The 16,337-nt window shown below is 39.2% G+C and overlaps 1 protein-coding gene across 4 annotated transcripts in view; it reads right to left on the bottom strand.

Annotated features, from left to right (window-relative positions):
* The window catches only part of BABAM2 (BRISC and BRCA1 A complex member 2), a 400,445-nt gene that overhangs the window by 339,114 nt on the left and 44,994 nt on the right, over nucleotides 1-16,337 (bottom strand). Inside the window, exon 1 of one of the 4 annotated variants that reach the window (XM_047853048.1) lies at nucleotides 7,760-7,792. The exons of the other annotated variants lie outside the window; for them this stretch is intronic. Coding sequence (XP_047709004.1) covers nucleotides 7,760-7,763 — 4 coding nt within the window. The 5' untranslated portion in view covers nucleotides 7,764-7,792. Of the gene's footprint in view, nucleotides 1-7,759; nucleotides 7,793-16,337 lie in introns of those variants that run through there. 4 annotated transcript variants of the gene reach the window in all.

Here is a 16,337-nt window from a genome sequence, read left to right on the forward strand (position 1 = left end):
ACATGCTAAATAAAACACAGTAAAACACATGACCCTAAAAACTTTTCAATGATTAATCAACTTAGCATTTTTTGGTTCAAAAGCATAAAATAGCCAGCAAACAACACAGAGAAATTATCAGATTTTCTGCTGAAATGATTTGCTATGTCAGCTGATCAATCATCCAAAAAGAAATGAGGTTAATTTGACGTAACTTCCTTCCAAGTAAATCTGTTGGCTACCGATGACATAACATGTTTTAAATGCTCTCAACCCATTTGTGTAATAATCAGCTCTTGAATCCTACCCAACATCAATAGAATAAATCAGACTGTAATTTTAAGAACACATCTCTCCTTCCATTTCTTTAAATACAGGGACCATGGTTTTCTTCATCCGTAGTCTGCTGCCACCATCCACAATTTCTCCACCTTGATGGCTATTTGGCAATTCTAGCAATTCCATTTTTCAAAAAGATCACCACTATAAAAAGAATATGGGTATGGGCTAATTAACCCAAACAAGAATTCTGCTGAGCTCTCCTCTGGGTACCATGAAACTATCATGCGGATGAGGAAATAAAGTTGTTTTGTCCCTAAAACAAAAATATCTTTTGAATGAGCACTGTAATGTTGTCTCATGAATGGTAAGATTCAAATTAACGATAGTGGCTATCTATCCACTTAGCAAGGACACTACCAAAGAAGCCGCTACAACGGGTGGTAGAGTAGTGGGCATCAAAGGCTCTTTAGCTCTAAAATTAGAGTCCCTTGGCTTCAGTTAATTATTAGGATGACATACGTTCTGACAAACCCATGTCTCTTAAGAGGAAATGTAGCAAGACTAACAGGCTGAGGGGAGAACATTCTCTTTTAATTACATTTACTTTTGATCCTATCTAATTTCTTTCAGATCCCTTCTGTTTCATAAAAATAAAACTGGCTATTTAATCTGCTAGACACTTAAGGGCTCTATGCTAGACACTTAAGGCTAAGGTTAAAATCCTCTGATAATTTCATTTGTAAGTAAATTTTAAGTACATTTTTCACTGAAAACCCAATTTTTTCGCTCACAAATGCCCAAAGAATTTAGCTCTATAATCTGATCTACCTTATTACCTGGCCCGTTAGGTTTTCCTCCCTCATCTTTCCCACATTAAAGAAAAATCATCCAAGTGATTTTACAAAGTGGTTCAAAATGCCGTTTAATTTACAATCTGACTATGAATTAAACAATAGTTTGTATTATATCAGAAAGACACAATTAAGACAATTAAGGATGCATCAGACAAGATAACAGACCGGAATCATAAAGCCAATGCCACTAGGTCAGGGCCTACACGGTAACTTAAGATCACAGGCTAACTCCTCTTAAAGACAGATACAGTAAAATACAGCATTTAAGACTAGCCCCTACCTCTCAAAGCTGAAACTGAGCCTCTGCCTCTCGTAAACCTGATTCACTTCTCACCCTATTTTCATGAACTTCTTGTGAATCCTGCCCTCAGAAAAAAACAACCAACCACAAGTTGTTACTCCTCAAGCGTCCAAGTGATTCGCACACAAAAGTGGAAGTTTGTCAGTTAATGTCCCCATCAGATATTAGTCAGCGGACCACCACCTTTCCTAGAGATGTCGGGCAGACAGCAGTAGCATTTGATGTTGTGTCTACTTCCTATTCAGGGATGCCACTGCTTGTCTTTACTTCCTGCCTAACTTTCTCAGTGTGCGCAGCGGATTATTCCTGTTGACTTGCTCTTACCTGCTTCTGCTGAGAAGCGGATTGTTACTATGACGGTAATAAAGAACGATATTTATTTCCCAGCATGTTACGGTGGGAAAAACATTGGGTTTATACTCCGAAGTCCTGGATTTGAGTTCTGAGTCCCTGACTTCCCAGTTATGCGACCTCAGGCTGCTTAGTCGTTTAGACTCTATGGGCTCTCCCTTATATGGAAGCTTAGAATGAGATCATTTAAGTAAAAATACTTTGGAAAATACGGACAGCTATACGACTGTAAATACCTCTTTCTAATTCCTAGCTGAATTATACAAAGCAGAAATTTAAGGCTGATGTGGCACAGCTTGACACAGACAAGTTAACACTTGCCAAAAAATCAGGAGAAATAACCACAGAATGCAAGATGGGGGGAAAGAAACCACACCAATCTTTCTTTCAATTCTGAGTTCATTGTTGAACAATGTGACTTCTGCTGACCAAGGCACAAGCCAGAGCACCAGCAGCAGAATCAAACTGGTGCACAAAGAACAATCTCAGACCAGACTCGGTCCTCCAGCTCCCACAGAAACAGTGCTTGGAAGAGCGTGTAAAAGCCCGCTCTTAAACTTTCAGAAACTCTGTGAAAACCACGCTTTAGCCTGCGGAATTCATGCAAAAAAAAAAAAAAAAAAAAAAACACTGAATAATACTTCCTACTGTCAAGTAATTCTGAAATGCCCAGCAGCTGGACCAAGAAAGATGTTTAAAAAAAATAAATAAATAAGTATGAAGGATCCTTTGAGTTCACACACGACAGAGCTAAACAAGTCTAACAATGAACAAAAGCAAGTCCCATAATCCACAGAAGCTAAAGTGGGGGGCGGGTGGGGGGGGGGGGAAATCGATGGAAATGAATGAAAATTGAGGATGCTGAAAAATAAGGATAAATAAACTAAATTCCTTCAAAAGTGGGTATCAGAAAATGCTTTTCAGAAACAGTAAGTGAAAAAATTTTTACAAATAAAACTACTACCAGAGTGAAAACAGTTAAAGGTACACAAACTCTAGCCAACATTCACTGAAAATATGAAAAAAATCAAAACCCAAGCAACACAAAATCAGCCGTTTTTTAAAAGCAACGGTATCACAATGGCAACTTTTTCTGTTTGATAATTTAAATTTAAGTTGGTGATAACAAAGGACAAAGACAGTCATGCTCCTGCCAGGAAAATTACGCAAGTCAGAAAGAAACAAATCAAGCAGCGTCTGTAAGAGCAAGTTATCTACGTGTACCGCAATTTTCAGGGAAGGGGTGGAGAAATACGCAAAATACAAGTCATAACAGCTCAGAAGTGCCAAGGTCACTCCAACACAGTAAAAAAATAATAATAATAAAATATTAAGAAAAGGGAAAATAAAAGCATCTAACAGAGGCCAACTGAAATACAGTAGAATCTCTTACAGCACAAGGACAAACTCTGCAGTAATATAGAATTTAATTATATTCTGCCTTTAATACATGAAGGAAAGGTTCGGTCCGTCACAGTTACCCTGTCATGAAAGTAGTGATCTTTTATCCAGTAACAGTATTTCAGTGAGGTTCGAGAGCAGCTCTCCTCAGTACAGCGTCAACGAAAAGATGTCAACAGCCAATCAGATATTCTACTAAATGGTTAAAAACATCTGAGATTTGCAGGATTCCCAGACTCTTCAGAGTACATTGAGATGTGGAGCATGTAATCCTTCACAGAAACAAACTGACTTGCATGTGGCTGGTGGCCAGACCCCTGGATGCTCCAGAAAACAATTCTTTTATAGAAGCCATTCCACCATTCAATTAACAACACTTGCTGAGTCCTCAATGTGGGTAAAAGCCCTCTGAAGCTCCATAGCTAGAACTAGAGATTTGTTCCCTCTCCCGCCTCAAGAAAGCTGCTACTTATCAAACTCCCCACTCTAAAAGGTAGGAACCCTTCCATTTCCCAAAACCACAAGCAGCTTTGGTTATCCGAACCCTTAAAAGTCGTGTTGAGGGGCGCCTGGGTGGCACAGTCGGTTAAGCGTCCGACTTCAGCCAGGTCACGATCTCGCGGTCCGTGAGTTCGAGCCCCGCGTCGGGCTCTGGGCTGATGGCTCGGAGCCTGGAGCCTGTTTCCGATTCTGTGTCTCCCTCTCTCTCTGCCCCTCCCCCGTTCATGCTCTGTCTCTCTCTGTCCCAAAAAAATAAATAAACGTTGAAAAAAAAAAATTTAAAAAAAAAAAAAAAAAAAAAAAAAAAGTCGTGTTGAGATTCAGAATTCATAAACAGAGAGCCACGGTAGTCTGAGGCGCTCGTCTGCGAAGAATCACTTTTACTTCTTCTGAAGGGCTCAGAGTGCTTCACACTGCGGGTGTATGCTATGCTCTCTTGAGGAAAGGAGGCCATAACAGTAAAATGCCACACATCTCTCTCTCCTCACAAGAGTATTTGCTAAAGGCAAGGAGCTGAAAGCCAATAATCTATATCGTCTTCAACATTCTCTACCAGGCAACCAGGCCCTTTCCAGACCTTCTGCCTCTAGGTAGGTGACGTCAACCCAACTCCATACAAAAATAAATACAAATATATTCAAGTATATATTCACATATATATATATATATATATATATATATATATATAAAATTAATTAATCATCAGGGGGCGCCTGGGTGGCTCAGTCGGTGAAGCGTCCGACTTCAGCTCAGGTCATGATCTCATGGCTCGTGAGTTCGAGCCCCACATCGGGGCCCTGTACTGACAGCTCAAAGCCTGGAGCCTGCTTCAGATTCTGTGTCTCCCTCTCTCTCCGCCCCTCCCCCACTGGCATTCTGTCTCTGTCTCTCAAAGATAAACAAACATTAAAAATTTTTTTTTATTTTTTTAACATTTATTAATTATTGAGAAAGACAGAGACAGAGCAGTTGTCTGCTCCTACAGCCATCTCTTCCACCCTCCTACGGGCTCCTGTTCCACTCCTGTTCTCCAGGGTCTATGTGCTAATTACTAACGCTACCTATCAAACTACCTCAAAACTAGAAAAACAACATCCATTTTATAATACTCGCAGATTCTGTAGGTTAGAGATACAGGCGGAGCACAGACAGGTGATTTTGTTGCTCCTCACAGCACTGAGAGCACTAAGGGGCATTCAGCTGGTGGACAGGATTCAGTACGGTTCCACTCACGTGTCTGGTACCTGAGCTACGATAACTCAAAGCCAAGAACTGCCAACCGCATGCCTACACGTGGCCCCTCCACGTGGCACAGCTACCTGGCAGAATGGCAAGCTCACGGCAGCCGGGCATATCCTTATGCAGAGGCTCAGGGCTCTATGCACAGGTGTTCCTGCTAAGAAGTCAGAAGCTGGACAGCCTCAGAAGTCATGCAACATCATGTGCGTGACACTCTACTGGTCAAAATCGTCACGAGCCCACCCAGGTGCAAGGCGAGGAAAACTATACTCAACTCCTGAAGGGGCAGTGGGAAGGTCACACTCCGTACAGCAGAGCACGTGGGACAGGAGATTTGGCTGCAGCCGCCTCTGGACAATCCGTCACAATCTCCTAGTCCACCGAATACTTCATCTAAAATCACGTGTGGGCTAATCAATTCTTTTTTAAAATGTCCACTCTTTGTGCTGTCCACAGGAGGCTGAGATAAAGAAACAGGAGAAGGTAATTACAGGCAAGGGTAAAAGAATTAGCAAAACTTAGGGGGCAGAAAATCATGTGCCCCAGGAACGACGAGTAGACGGCATGATAGGAACAAGATGTTCAGAAGGGAGAATAGCAGACAGAGTTGAAAACAAAGGTTAGGGAACAGACTGTCAAAAGACTCTGATTTGGTAGAAGAGAGGATGCCAGAAGGGTTTTGATGGTGCCAAACAATGGAGGCCCTGCGATACCGTGCTCCAGAATTTGGACTGGGTAGGTGCTCCACGACTGGATGGGTGGGGTGGAGAAGTGATAAGTGTTCTGACGTTTGTGGATTCTTTTCTTCCCTTTCTGCGGAAGACAGCCAACCCTGCTAAAGCAGGTTAAAAAAAAAAAAAAAATCTGATGTCTGAGTACAATTGCCTGGAACTGGTCTTACCCAAGTATACTGAAATTACAGGAAGGAAAAACGCAAGAATAAGAACACTAAAAATAAATAAATAACTGGAGAAGAACAATTGCTCTACAATGGCTCTACATCTGCACTGCTCTACTTGAAGACGACCGAATTCTCCGATTTCCACCTTAAGCAGCATTCGTTCTTCAGTGGTGACACTTGGAGCATTCTGTCAAGCAACACATTTTATGTCTAATGAATCATTTCATGATCTGCTTATTGGATCCATTTCAAAGACAGAACCAAAAGCCCTGCTACTCCTGGGACAGAGTCAACTTATTCGTTTCTTCTCGGTTTAGTACTATACTCACCCTTCTATAATAAGACATAAACCTTTTAAGATTTGTTCTTTACAAAATAAAATTGGTTAGTCCTATTCTAGACCAAGTAGGGCTAAACTACTCTTGTGAGTCTTTTTCCAGGTTATTTCTAAATATGTGTATCAACCTGGTGGATCTATATAATATTTCATAGTTATTTCTCCCTTTCTTCAATAAGGAAGCTATGCTGCTCTTCCTCAGATCTTCAGATACCCCCTTGTCCCACTGACAGGTCGCAAAAATTAGTATCCATCTTCACGACGTTCGCTTTTTTCTGTAACGCAGCACAATTTATCTTTCCTTTCCCTTCATTCATCTTAAGAACCAGAACACAAAGGAAACCAAGAGCTGCACTAACCATGTTGTTGAACTTCACTAAAGATGGGGCTTTTACAAAGATGAAAAAAGAATCAGTAGTAGAAATGATCTGTGCCACAATAGATTGTTAAGGGTACCATGTAAAATACCTCGTGCATGAGTTTGCATTCTCTTTACAAACAGGTTCTTCTCCCAGATGAAGGGGAGAACTGGGCTAAAGGAATTCTTGTTCTATGTAAATAAAATCAAATTACCAAAATGTGACTGCTGAGTCATAAGAAAAGAGGAAAATTGCTCCCTTTCTAAATTCTACAACAGAGTTCACCCTCTGGCATGATAACTTGGAAAAACGAAACTGATACTTCGATCTTAATATTAAAGAGTGAAGAAATGTGACTGAAATATCTCTGTCTTCCATAAGGTTTAAAAATCCAATGCAAATACTCAAGTCATACCCAAAGTAAATAGTCTTAATGGCTGCTGATTACAGAAAGAGAAAAAAATCCCTCTTTTTTTAATTTTTATTTTTTTGATGTTTATTTATTTTTGGCGGGGGGGCGGGGGGGGACAGAGAGAGAGGGAGACACAGAATCCGAGGCATGCTCCAGGCTCTGAGCTGTCAGCACAGAGCCCCAAGAGGGGCTTGAATTCGCGAACCATGAGATCGTGACCTGAGCCAAAATCGGGAACTTACCCGACTAAGCCACCCAGGCACCCCAGAAAAATCCCACTGTTAAGGGACAGAAACACAGAAGAAATAACTAAGGCAACAGCATGGCCTAAGTAATTAGACTACCCTTGAAAATCAAAACCCAAAACAAAACAAATTACCCTGATGTGACTCTCTGAAGATTTCAGCATGACTTCATTTGCAGTGGGGGGAAAACTAATACACCGATCGGTGTTATGGAAAAATGAGACAAGATTTACAAATGATGTCAAAGGTCACTCAAGTTTTTCCCCTAGATCAATGAAATGGAAAAGTAATTTCAAACCATTCGGGGCACTTTCAGAATTTGCCAAATTTTGAAGATTTTTGCTCTTTCAAAGGAAGAAAGCAGCAAACGAATAACAATGGTACACTTCCCGGCCTTAGGAAGAGGGAGACAGGACTCCCCAGCTGCACTTCCTAGAGAAGTATGCCAGCTGCCTTCTGTAAACTGAGATCAAATTGCCAAGAATTTACAGGATAGCAGTTACGATAGATGACCTAAAATACTGATCTGTTGCAAAGAGGATGTAGTGCAAACCACACAGGAACTGACAGGAAATCAGCCTTCAGGCTGGCACTTACACATTCAAGAAGGCTAGGAATCCTGGACCTCTGACAGCCAAATTTCATCATCTTCCTCTGTAGGAAGAGTTATCCTTCAGAGAGAACAATCAGAAAAATCTCGTACAAAGCTTTGGGATGCCTACTCCCACTTAATCACACTGCCCCCTGCCTGAACCAGCGGTTTAACATGTGCTGAAAGTCCAGCTGAGGTCCTACAGCACTACTTGACCAAAAAAATCACATGTTCGCACGTCCCTTCATTCCCTCAGCCATGAGCCCCCTGGATGCCATAAATGATTCACAGCCTGTGATGATGGAAAGGAGAAAAACTAATATTTGGAGTTCACCAAATAATGACTCATCCTCCTGGAAGAAAAGAAAGACTTACTATTGGCAGCCCTATGGGACGAAATTTTAATAACCATTTTTAACATTAATATTAATGCCATAAAAGTTGGCGAAAAGAAAACAATTTCGAAACATGTGATATTTGGTTTGCTTATGCCTTATAAAAGTCCAGTTCATGCTCCAAGAAAAAGAATGAGTAGGATCTCTACTACCTATTCCTAGACTTGCCTTCTGGACTCACTGCTGCCAAGTTACTCATTCTCCCACACAACACTTTCCATATTAATTTTGACCCCTAAGAATCGAAAAGAAGTCTTGCCTTCTTTGCACCCAAATGCCAAAATGGAATCTTTTAGTATTTCACCTTTATAAAGGGAATGTTTGAAAACAGGCCTCTTTGGCTGTGACATCAGTGAGTTACTGAGGCCTCCAAGGGCCGGAGGAAGAATTCCCAGTCCCTCGCAGCGCGGCTCTACTCCTACGGTGCAATCTGGCAATGGCCAGGGACCAAGTCTTTAAAGCTGTTTTATGGTATTTAACATATGGTCATAAATTGCTCAGTGCTCTAAAGAGGGGCTAAATTTGCCACCCCTATTGATGAGAAATGTTCTTATTTATTTAAATTTAGTGGCAAATTGGCACTTCTCCAGATGGAGAGGTTTCGGCATAAGTACAAGAGAAGAACTAACTGGAGAGGAGTTGTATGTAACTTTTCTATACACTGAACGCAACCACATCAACTTAGGCTTACAGCACCACGATCAAACAGGCTTTACCACATAGCATGACAGCACTAGGAGAAGATTCTAATTTCTAAGGCCCAAACAAGGGAAAAACACTAATTTTATTCAGACTGCGGAAGAATTTTTTTTAAGACAATTCTCTTCCTCCTCAAGCTAACGCTATTCCGTCCCTTGGTCCTTCATTCCCCTCACAAATTAGAGGTATCTGGTCTTCATCTGAAATCCCAAATCTACAAAACTCCCTGGAATGTCCTAAGCCCTCTAGCCACCACTTTCCTCTTTTGCCATATTTTTGGTTAAGTTGTTTATTTTTTTTTAATGGCTCTAATTCCCCCTCAGTAACGACACGATCTTACTAAAACATTTTGTTCTCTTCCTTTTACAGCCTAGTCCTGTAGCCAAAGGCAGAAGAAAAACAAGGATTTTTTTATTTTGTTTTGTTTTGTTTTATCTTGGTGGGGTTGTTACTAACGGTATTAATGTGAGTGGTATCAAAAGAGAAATACGAAGGGTAAAGCCACTACTGGCTTTCTTTTTGTATTTTCTCAAATATGCAATACAGCATTTATTATACTATTATATATATGTGTGTGTGTGTGTGTGTGTATGTATATATATATATATATACATACACACACACTATTTTATATATATTATACTATACTGTAGTATAGTGTACTATGAGAGAAGTACAGAAATAATAGCAACAACTATAGACACAAACATCCTTAAAAGAATATGAATGAACCAAATCCAACAATATATAAGAAGGATAATACATAGGATAATACATAATGATCGAGTGGGATTAATCCCAGGAATGCAACATGGTTCAACATTTGATCAGTTTATTCATCATATTAATAGGATAAAAGAGACAAAGCATGTGATCATCCTAATAGAGAAAAAGCATCTAACGTATTAACATTCTTTTCATAATAAAAACTCTCAGCACGTTTAAAGAGATGGCAACTTTCTCAAACTGACAGAGGGAAACCACGGTTGACAATTATGCTTAATGATGAAACACTAAACACCTTCCCCTTAGGACTGGAAATAAGGCAAGGATATCTGATTTCATCACTTCTACTCAAACACTGTGCTGCAGAGCCCATTCAGTGCAATAAACCAAGAATAAGAAATATAAATTCGACAGATTGGAAAGGAGGAAGCAACACTCTTTTTCACGAGTGGTATGATTGTTTCTGAAGAAAATATACAAGGAACCTAAACAAAAGTTACTAGAACTAGTAAGTGACTATAAGGATGCAGAAGCACACAAGGTCAAAGTACTAAAATCAATGATATTTCACGAGATCAGCAACAAAAAATTAGATAAAGTTCCAAAAAAATCTATACATGCTATAAGTTAGCCTCAAAAATATGAAATACTTTGAGGTAAACTTAAGAAAAATTGTCGAGACCTGTTCACAAAAAAAACTACAAGATACTGGAAGAAATTACAGAAGACCTAATAATGGAGAGGCTACCATTTTCACCTAACGGTGATATTAAGATGTGAATTCTCTACAAACTGATCTTCAGATTGAATGCAATTCCAAGCAGGACTTCTGCAGACATTTGACAAGCTGATTCTAAAATTTCTATGAATATACTAAGGACCTAGAATAGCCAAAAGAGCTTTGAAAAATTAAGTTGTAGGACTTAACACTAATTTAAAGACTTACTCTAAAGCTATAATAATAAAGGCGGTGTTATAGTCACATGAGGATAGACATATCAGTGGAATACAATATGAAATCCAGAAACAGACTCACACTTAAATGGTTAATGAACATATATGTGGTCAAAATCAACTCAAAATAAATCATAGACCAAAATGCCTGAGGTAAAAATATAAAACTTCTAGAAGAAAATCTTCAAGATCTTCAGGTAGGAAAAGATTCCATAAACAAAAAGTCAAAAGCATAAACTATAAAAGAAAAAACTGTTAAACTGGACTCCATCAATGTTAAAAACTTCTGTTCTTGGAAAGACATCATTAAGAAAATAAAAAGGGAAAAAAAAAAAAGAAAAGAAAAAGGGAAGCCACAGACTGGAAGAAAATATTGACAAAGCAACAAACAACTTCTTTCTAGGCTATATAAAGACTACCCACAACTCAACAAAAAGCCCGACAATCCAGGGGCGCCTGGGTGGCGCAGTCAGTTAAGCGTCCGACTTCAGCCAGGTCACGATCTCGCGGTCCGTGAGTTCGAGCCCCGCGTCAGGCTCTGGGCTGATGGCTCAGAGCCTGGAGCCTGTTTCCGATTCTGTGTCTCCCTCTCTCTCTGCCCCTCCCCCGTTCATGCTCTGTCTCTCTCTGTCCCAAAAATAAATAAACATTGAAAAAAAAAATTAAAAAGCCCGACAATCCAATCAAAACGTTGAGCAACAGATGTGAAGAGGTATTTCACAACAAAAGATATATGGATAGCCAATAAGCATATAAAAATGCAAATTAAAACCACAATGAGACACCAGTACGCATCCACTAGAAGGAATATAGCTAAAAATAATAACAATACCAAGTGTGGACAAAAACACAGAATACCTAGACTGCTCATAAATTGCTAATAGGAATGTAAAACAGTACAACCACTTTGGGAAACAGTTTAGTAATTATTTATGAACATACACTTAGCTTACAACACAGCAACACCACTCCTAGGTTATGTACCCAAGAAAATCAAGACATATCTCCACAAAAGACATGTACAAAAATGTGATAGCTTTATTCATAACAGTCAAAAACTGGAAACTCAAATGTCCTCAACAGATGAATGTATACAAAAAACTGTGGCACTTGTACAGATACAATGCAATACTACGCAGCAATAAAAGAAACAAAGTACTGATACAAGGGAAAATATGGATGAATCTCCAAACATTATGCTTAATGAAAGAAGCCATATACCAAAAACTACACAGTATATGATTCCATTTCTATGAAATTCTAAAACAGGAACAACTGGTTTATGGTTTCAGAGAGAAGGCTCAGGGTTTACGGGGATGGTGATGGAGGAGATCGATCTGTAGACGGAATGAAATGTTCTACATCTTGGGGGGATGGAAATGTTCTGTATCTTGACTATGGTTTAGTTACTCGAGTGTTTACAACTGACAAAATGTGTTGAAGTGTGCGCACATTTTATTATATGTAAGTTATACCTCAATAAAGTTAATATTTAAAAAAGGAATATACATTTCCACCTCAGAGGTGCCATGTGATTAAATGACATCACATATATAAATAAGCCACAAAACAAATGCTCTACAAAATAAATGTTCAATAAGTTATTTTAGCAATTCTATCTATCAGCTATTTTTAATAAACTATAACCAGAAATTTTTCTAACATTCCATGAATTCCAAGAAAATAAGATGTTCCGAAATACCAGGACAAAGGAATCCTCAAAATCTAAGGGAGAGATAATGTCTAATCCACAAAATTAGCACTTCTTACTTGCCTTTCATGAGCATTTTTTAGAACATTCACTACATCAAAGGTGACCTGCCTCCCTAATTAGCCTCTAAAAATATCCTGAATGCTAGATAATAATATTCTTTAAGTAAATGAATCTCTTAAAAGGATAAAAATAAAAGTAAAATGAACTATGCTACCAAGGCAAATTATAATGCCCCTCAGCATGATGCAAAATACTAAGTCCCTGGACAGAGTGTCCAACTTTTTACTTAGCTCAACTGTTAAAAGTCAGAATGAAAATGGTTAACGCCTCCTCTCCCTGCAGGTGATCTCGGAGGCAAGAAGAGAGCTGGCCAAGGAAACTCATAGACAGCGCATCCAGTAGAGTAGCAGATTTGTGAGTGCAAATGAAGAACCAAATATGACACAAAAACACTCAGGATGCTTTATTATGTCCTTGGTCCATCCTACTAAAGCCAAACTAAACTGTGTGAACAAAAGCTGAAACTGGAAAGGTGGGGTATTTGAGAAGTTCAATGAACAAATTGGTTGTGTAGGCTTTTGACTTGGATTGCTGTCAGCTGAGCTCCAACAAGGGGGTACAGAGAGGCGGTAATGGCAGGCTGTTGACAGTCTTGAATGCCAGGCTGAGGGATTCAGTCACTAAAATACTGTAGGGGGGGAGGACAGGGTTAACACAGAAAAATTACTCGGTTAACATTTTCCAAACCGATTATTTTTGACAGCATAAGAAAAACGGATGCCTGGGTGGCTCGGTCGGTTAGGCATCCAACTCTTGGTTTCAGCTCAGGTCATGATCTCACAGTTCGCGGGTTCAAGCCCCAAGGCAGGCTCTACGCTGCTTGGGATTCTCTCTCTCTCTCCCTCCCTCTGCCCCTCCCCTGCTCACTCTCTCTCTCTCTCTCTCTCTCTTTCTCTCTCGCGCTCACGCACACACTCAAAATAAATAAATAAACTTAAAAAAAAAAACAACGTAAGAAAGAAATCACACTGCCATCCCAACAAAAGGGCCAACAGCTATAGCCACTGCAGCCAGCTTCTGGACCTCCTGGTAAAAATTCAAAATACAAGGTATAGTAACAAAGCAAACAAAGTGCAAAATTCTTACAGATAAGATTAAATCAACAGGACCTAAATATCTTTCTCAGCTGGTGCAACATTCGCCACAACACCGCTGGGACTTTCAGGGGCTACCTCTCTGGTGTTTAGTTTCTGTTTGACAGCCATCAGTGTCAGGACCCAGAGTGTCTCTACACAGTGCTGCATAAGAAAGATCTTATAGGATGAAGAACAGGAAAAAAAGAGCATTCTGAGTTTACAATGCAGCTGGCTACAAAACAGTATGTAACAGACCTGCAGTGCAAGAAGTGCTGTGTAAATGCAAGCCACTTAAAGGGATGGAATCAAAAATGAAGTTGAGTTTCAAGATCCAATAAAGTAGAAGTTCTGGAATACTATTTGCAACGTGTCTGCAAAAATCTTTGTATATGTTTCACCACTGTTTAATAAAACATTCCATTGAAAGAGCAGTTCTAAGGTTGGTTTCATTTCATTGCAATCATTCCCCAAAAAATACAAATTTAAATTCAGTGATGTCGTATGAAAGCCTTGGAAATGAACAGTAATTTTACAATGTTCCTCTGAGGACATGGGAGAGAATGGAGTATCCAAATCATAATCCTTTTTTTCACTTTCTCCTCTGAAAATAAGGATTTTCCTCTAGGAAAGTCTTTCCAGTTCAAAACCTTTGGGGGTAATTTTTTGGCATGACTTCTTCACTCTGTTGCAAACGGCTTTGAAAAGTTCATCATTCCTCTCAAATGATAAACAACTGTATTGCTCCGATTGTTAAAGACAAACGGCAAATGTCTATAGTTTCATTTGGAACCTCTTTAGAAAGAATCCCTGTAACAATGTAATTGATGCCTCTCAGGGTACCTGCCCAGCTCATGCTTCCCTTGTGCTAAAACTGTCCCCTGGTAACCATCACCCAAAACTCTTGGCCAAACCACTGGATCAAGAGTGGGCACCCAGTCCAAGCTGCCAATCAAACCTTCTCTCCCAGGAATTTAGACTCAAAGACCATAGGCTGTCTCTGGTGGCCCTGAACTGAGTCACCACAGAGGGGGCTCAGCCCATTCCACTCGATGTGAGGAGAAACAGAGAAATCTTGGGAAAAACAATAATGGGAATCAAGTGACAACAGAGCGTGCTGCAGGAAAGACAGACAAACAAGGACAAATGCCGACTGCCTCTATAGTGTCCACCTCCTGCTAGTCCCAGGTTCCAGCCCCTCTGAGGCCTGGGCTGTGCTTCCTGCCCTTGGGCACCATGGAATTCATTTAATTCCTCATAAAGACAAACACCCTCTTTATGTTTCTTTCAACGGGTTTCTTATAAGCAAACAGTCCCTGATTAAGAAAAAATTGTTAGTATGAAAAATACAAATTTTAAACAAAAGATAATTTCAAATTTGAAACCAATGCTAGCAAACAGTTTGGTACTGGCCACAGACTTACTCAATATACTTAAAACGTTTCAATAATCTCTTTATATAGTTACATAAGTAGTGCCATTCAAAGAACTTGTAAAAGTGAGAATACTTCAAAGTTCTCTCACTTCTTCATCAAACCTCACCATGGCCAGATCCAAAGAATGAACACAGTTAATGCATTCCACTAACATCTATTAAAGGAGCCCTTCTAAATGCCAGGCAATAAGCTAGGGAAACGAAATAAAATAGCAAAACAGCCTCCCTCCCTGCCCTATTCATTGGGTCCACAAAAACACAAACACAGTAATTTCTTCAAGAGTGTTAAACAGAGTGACTAGAGCCGCTATATTTACAAATATGTGTTTATAGGAAGCTCATCAATCTTCCTCTGAGTTTTGTTATAATTGGTAGATTTTCACTCAGTTTAGTGGCATCATCCTAGCCCTTAACCTGTATTTTATTTAAATCAGTCTCGATCACTGAAGATTCACTTTTCCAATCCTGTTCGAGTAAGTACCGGCTGTCTCTTCTACCATCGTGAAATTCAAGGACTTCTCTTTAATTCAGACATCTTTTGAGATCTTGCAGGAGAATCTTACACAAATTGGCAATTCTTGCACTGACCAACGGTTGTCTCTTCACATTAAAAGAGCTGAAGAAACAAGAACACCACTCCTAATGTACTGTCATCTTCTGGTCTTTTTTATTTCAGTGATTTAATTTTGAATGTGGGTAATTCTGTAGGAATCAATGCACGAATTCGTGGGTAGAAATACGTCCTCTCCCTTGTCTTTCATTATCATTAACTGCACAGTTTCCTTTGTTCACAGAGGGAACATTTATAGAATAACTGTTTTCTAATATATAAAATATTCTGAAATATAAATTTGAGTTACATGCTTTTTTCATTAATCTACTTTGAGGACAAAGTGAAATATATAAAGACAAAATTGATACAGACTCCAAATCTATGGAGTATTCTATGATCCTCGCTTTTTTCTGAATTGTTAACAGCACTGTTCCAATTTAAAAATTCCTTGTATAATCAATAACTTCTAAAGACTGAGTTTCTTTTGGCAAAAGACAGATACAAGTGACAGAACGCCACATTCTTTATAACATGATACTTCAACCAATAAAAATCTGAACGTTAAGCTTCATTAATTCCTGCATGCATGCATTTACCTCCATTCCTTCCACAAATATTGAACTGAGTATCTTTACCATGCTGGGGCCTGGAGATATCATTTAATAAACAACGCAGTGTCCATCTCTAACTTCACTGAATTTAAAGTTATGAAATAAAATCACTATAAGCTCCAAATACCTCGAGTCAGCCTTGGTTAAAATTATTCTTGAAACCACCCACCGCAAGTTTTCAATAGGATTTAATGAGAAACTTCAGATAAAGTTGTTTACACAAATGGCTTGCGACTGTAAAGCCCTGGGTTAGACATTACCCTGTGCTTAGAAAGATAAAGGTATGAGTTAAACAATATTTATTTAGTAGTTACCACAGAATATAATTTAAATCTATACTTATTCATCTCTTGCTACCATGAA

This window comes from Prionailurus viverrinus, chromosome A3, assembly GCF_022837055.1.
Source record: "Prionailurus viverrinus isolate Anna chromosome A3, UM_Priviv_1.0, whole genome shotgun sequence".
NCBI classification, from domain to species: Eukaryota; Metazoa; Chordata; class Mammalia; order Carnivora; family Felidae; genus Prionailurus; species Prionailurus viverrinus.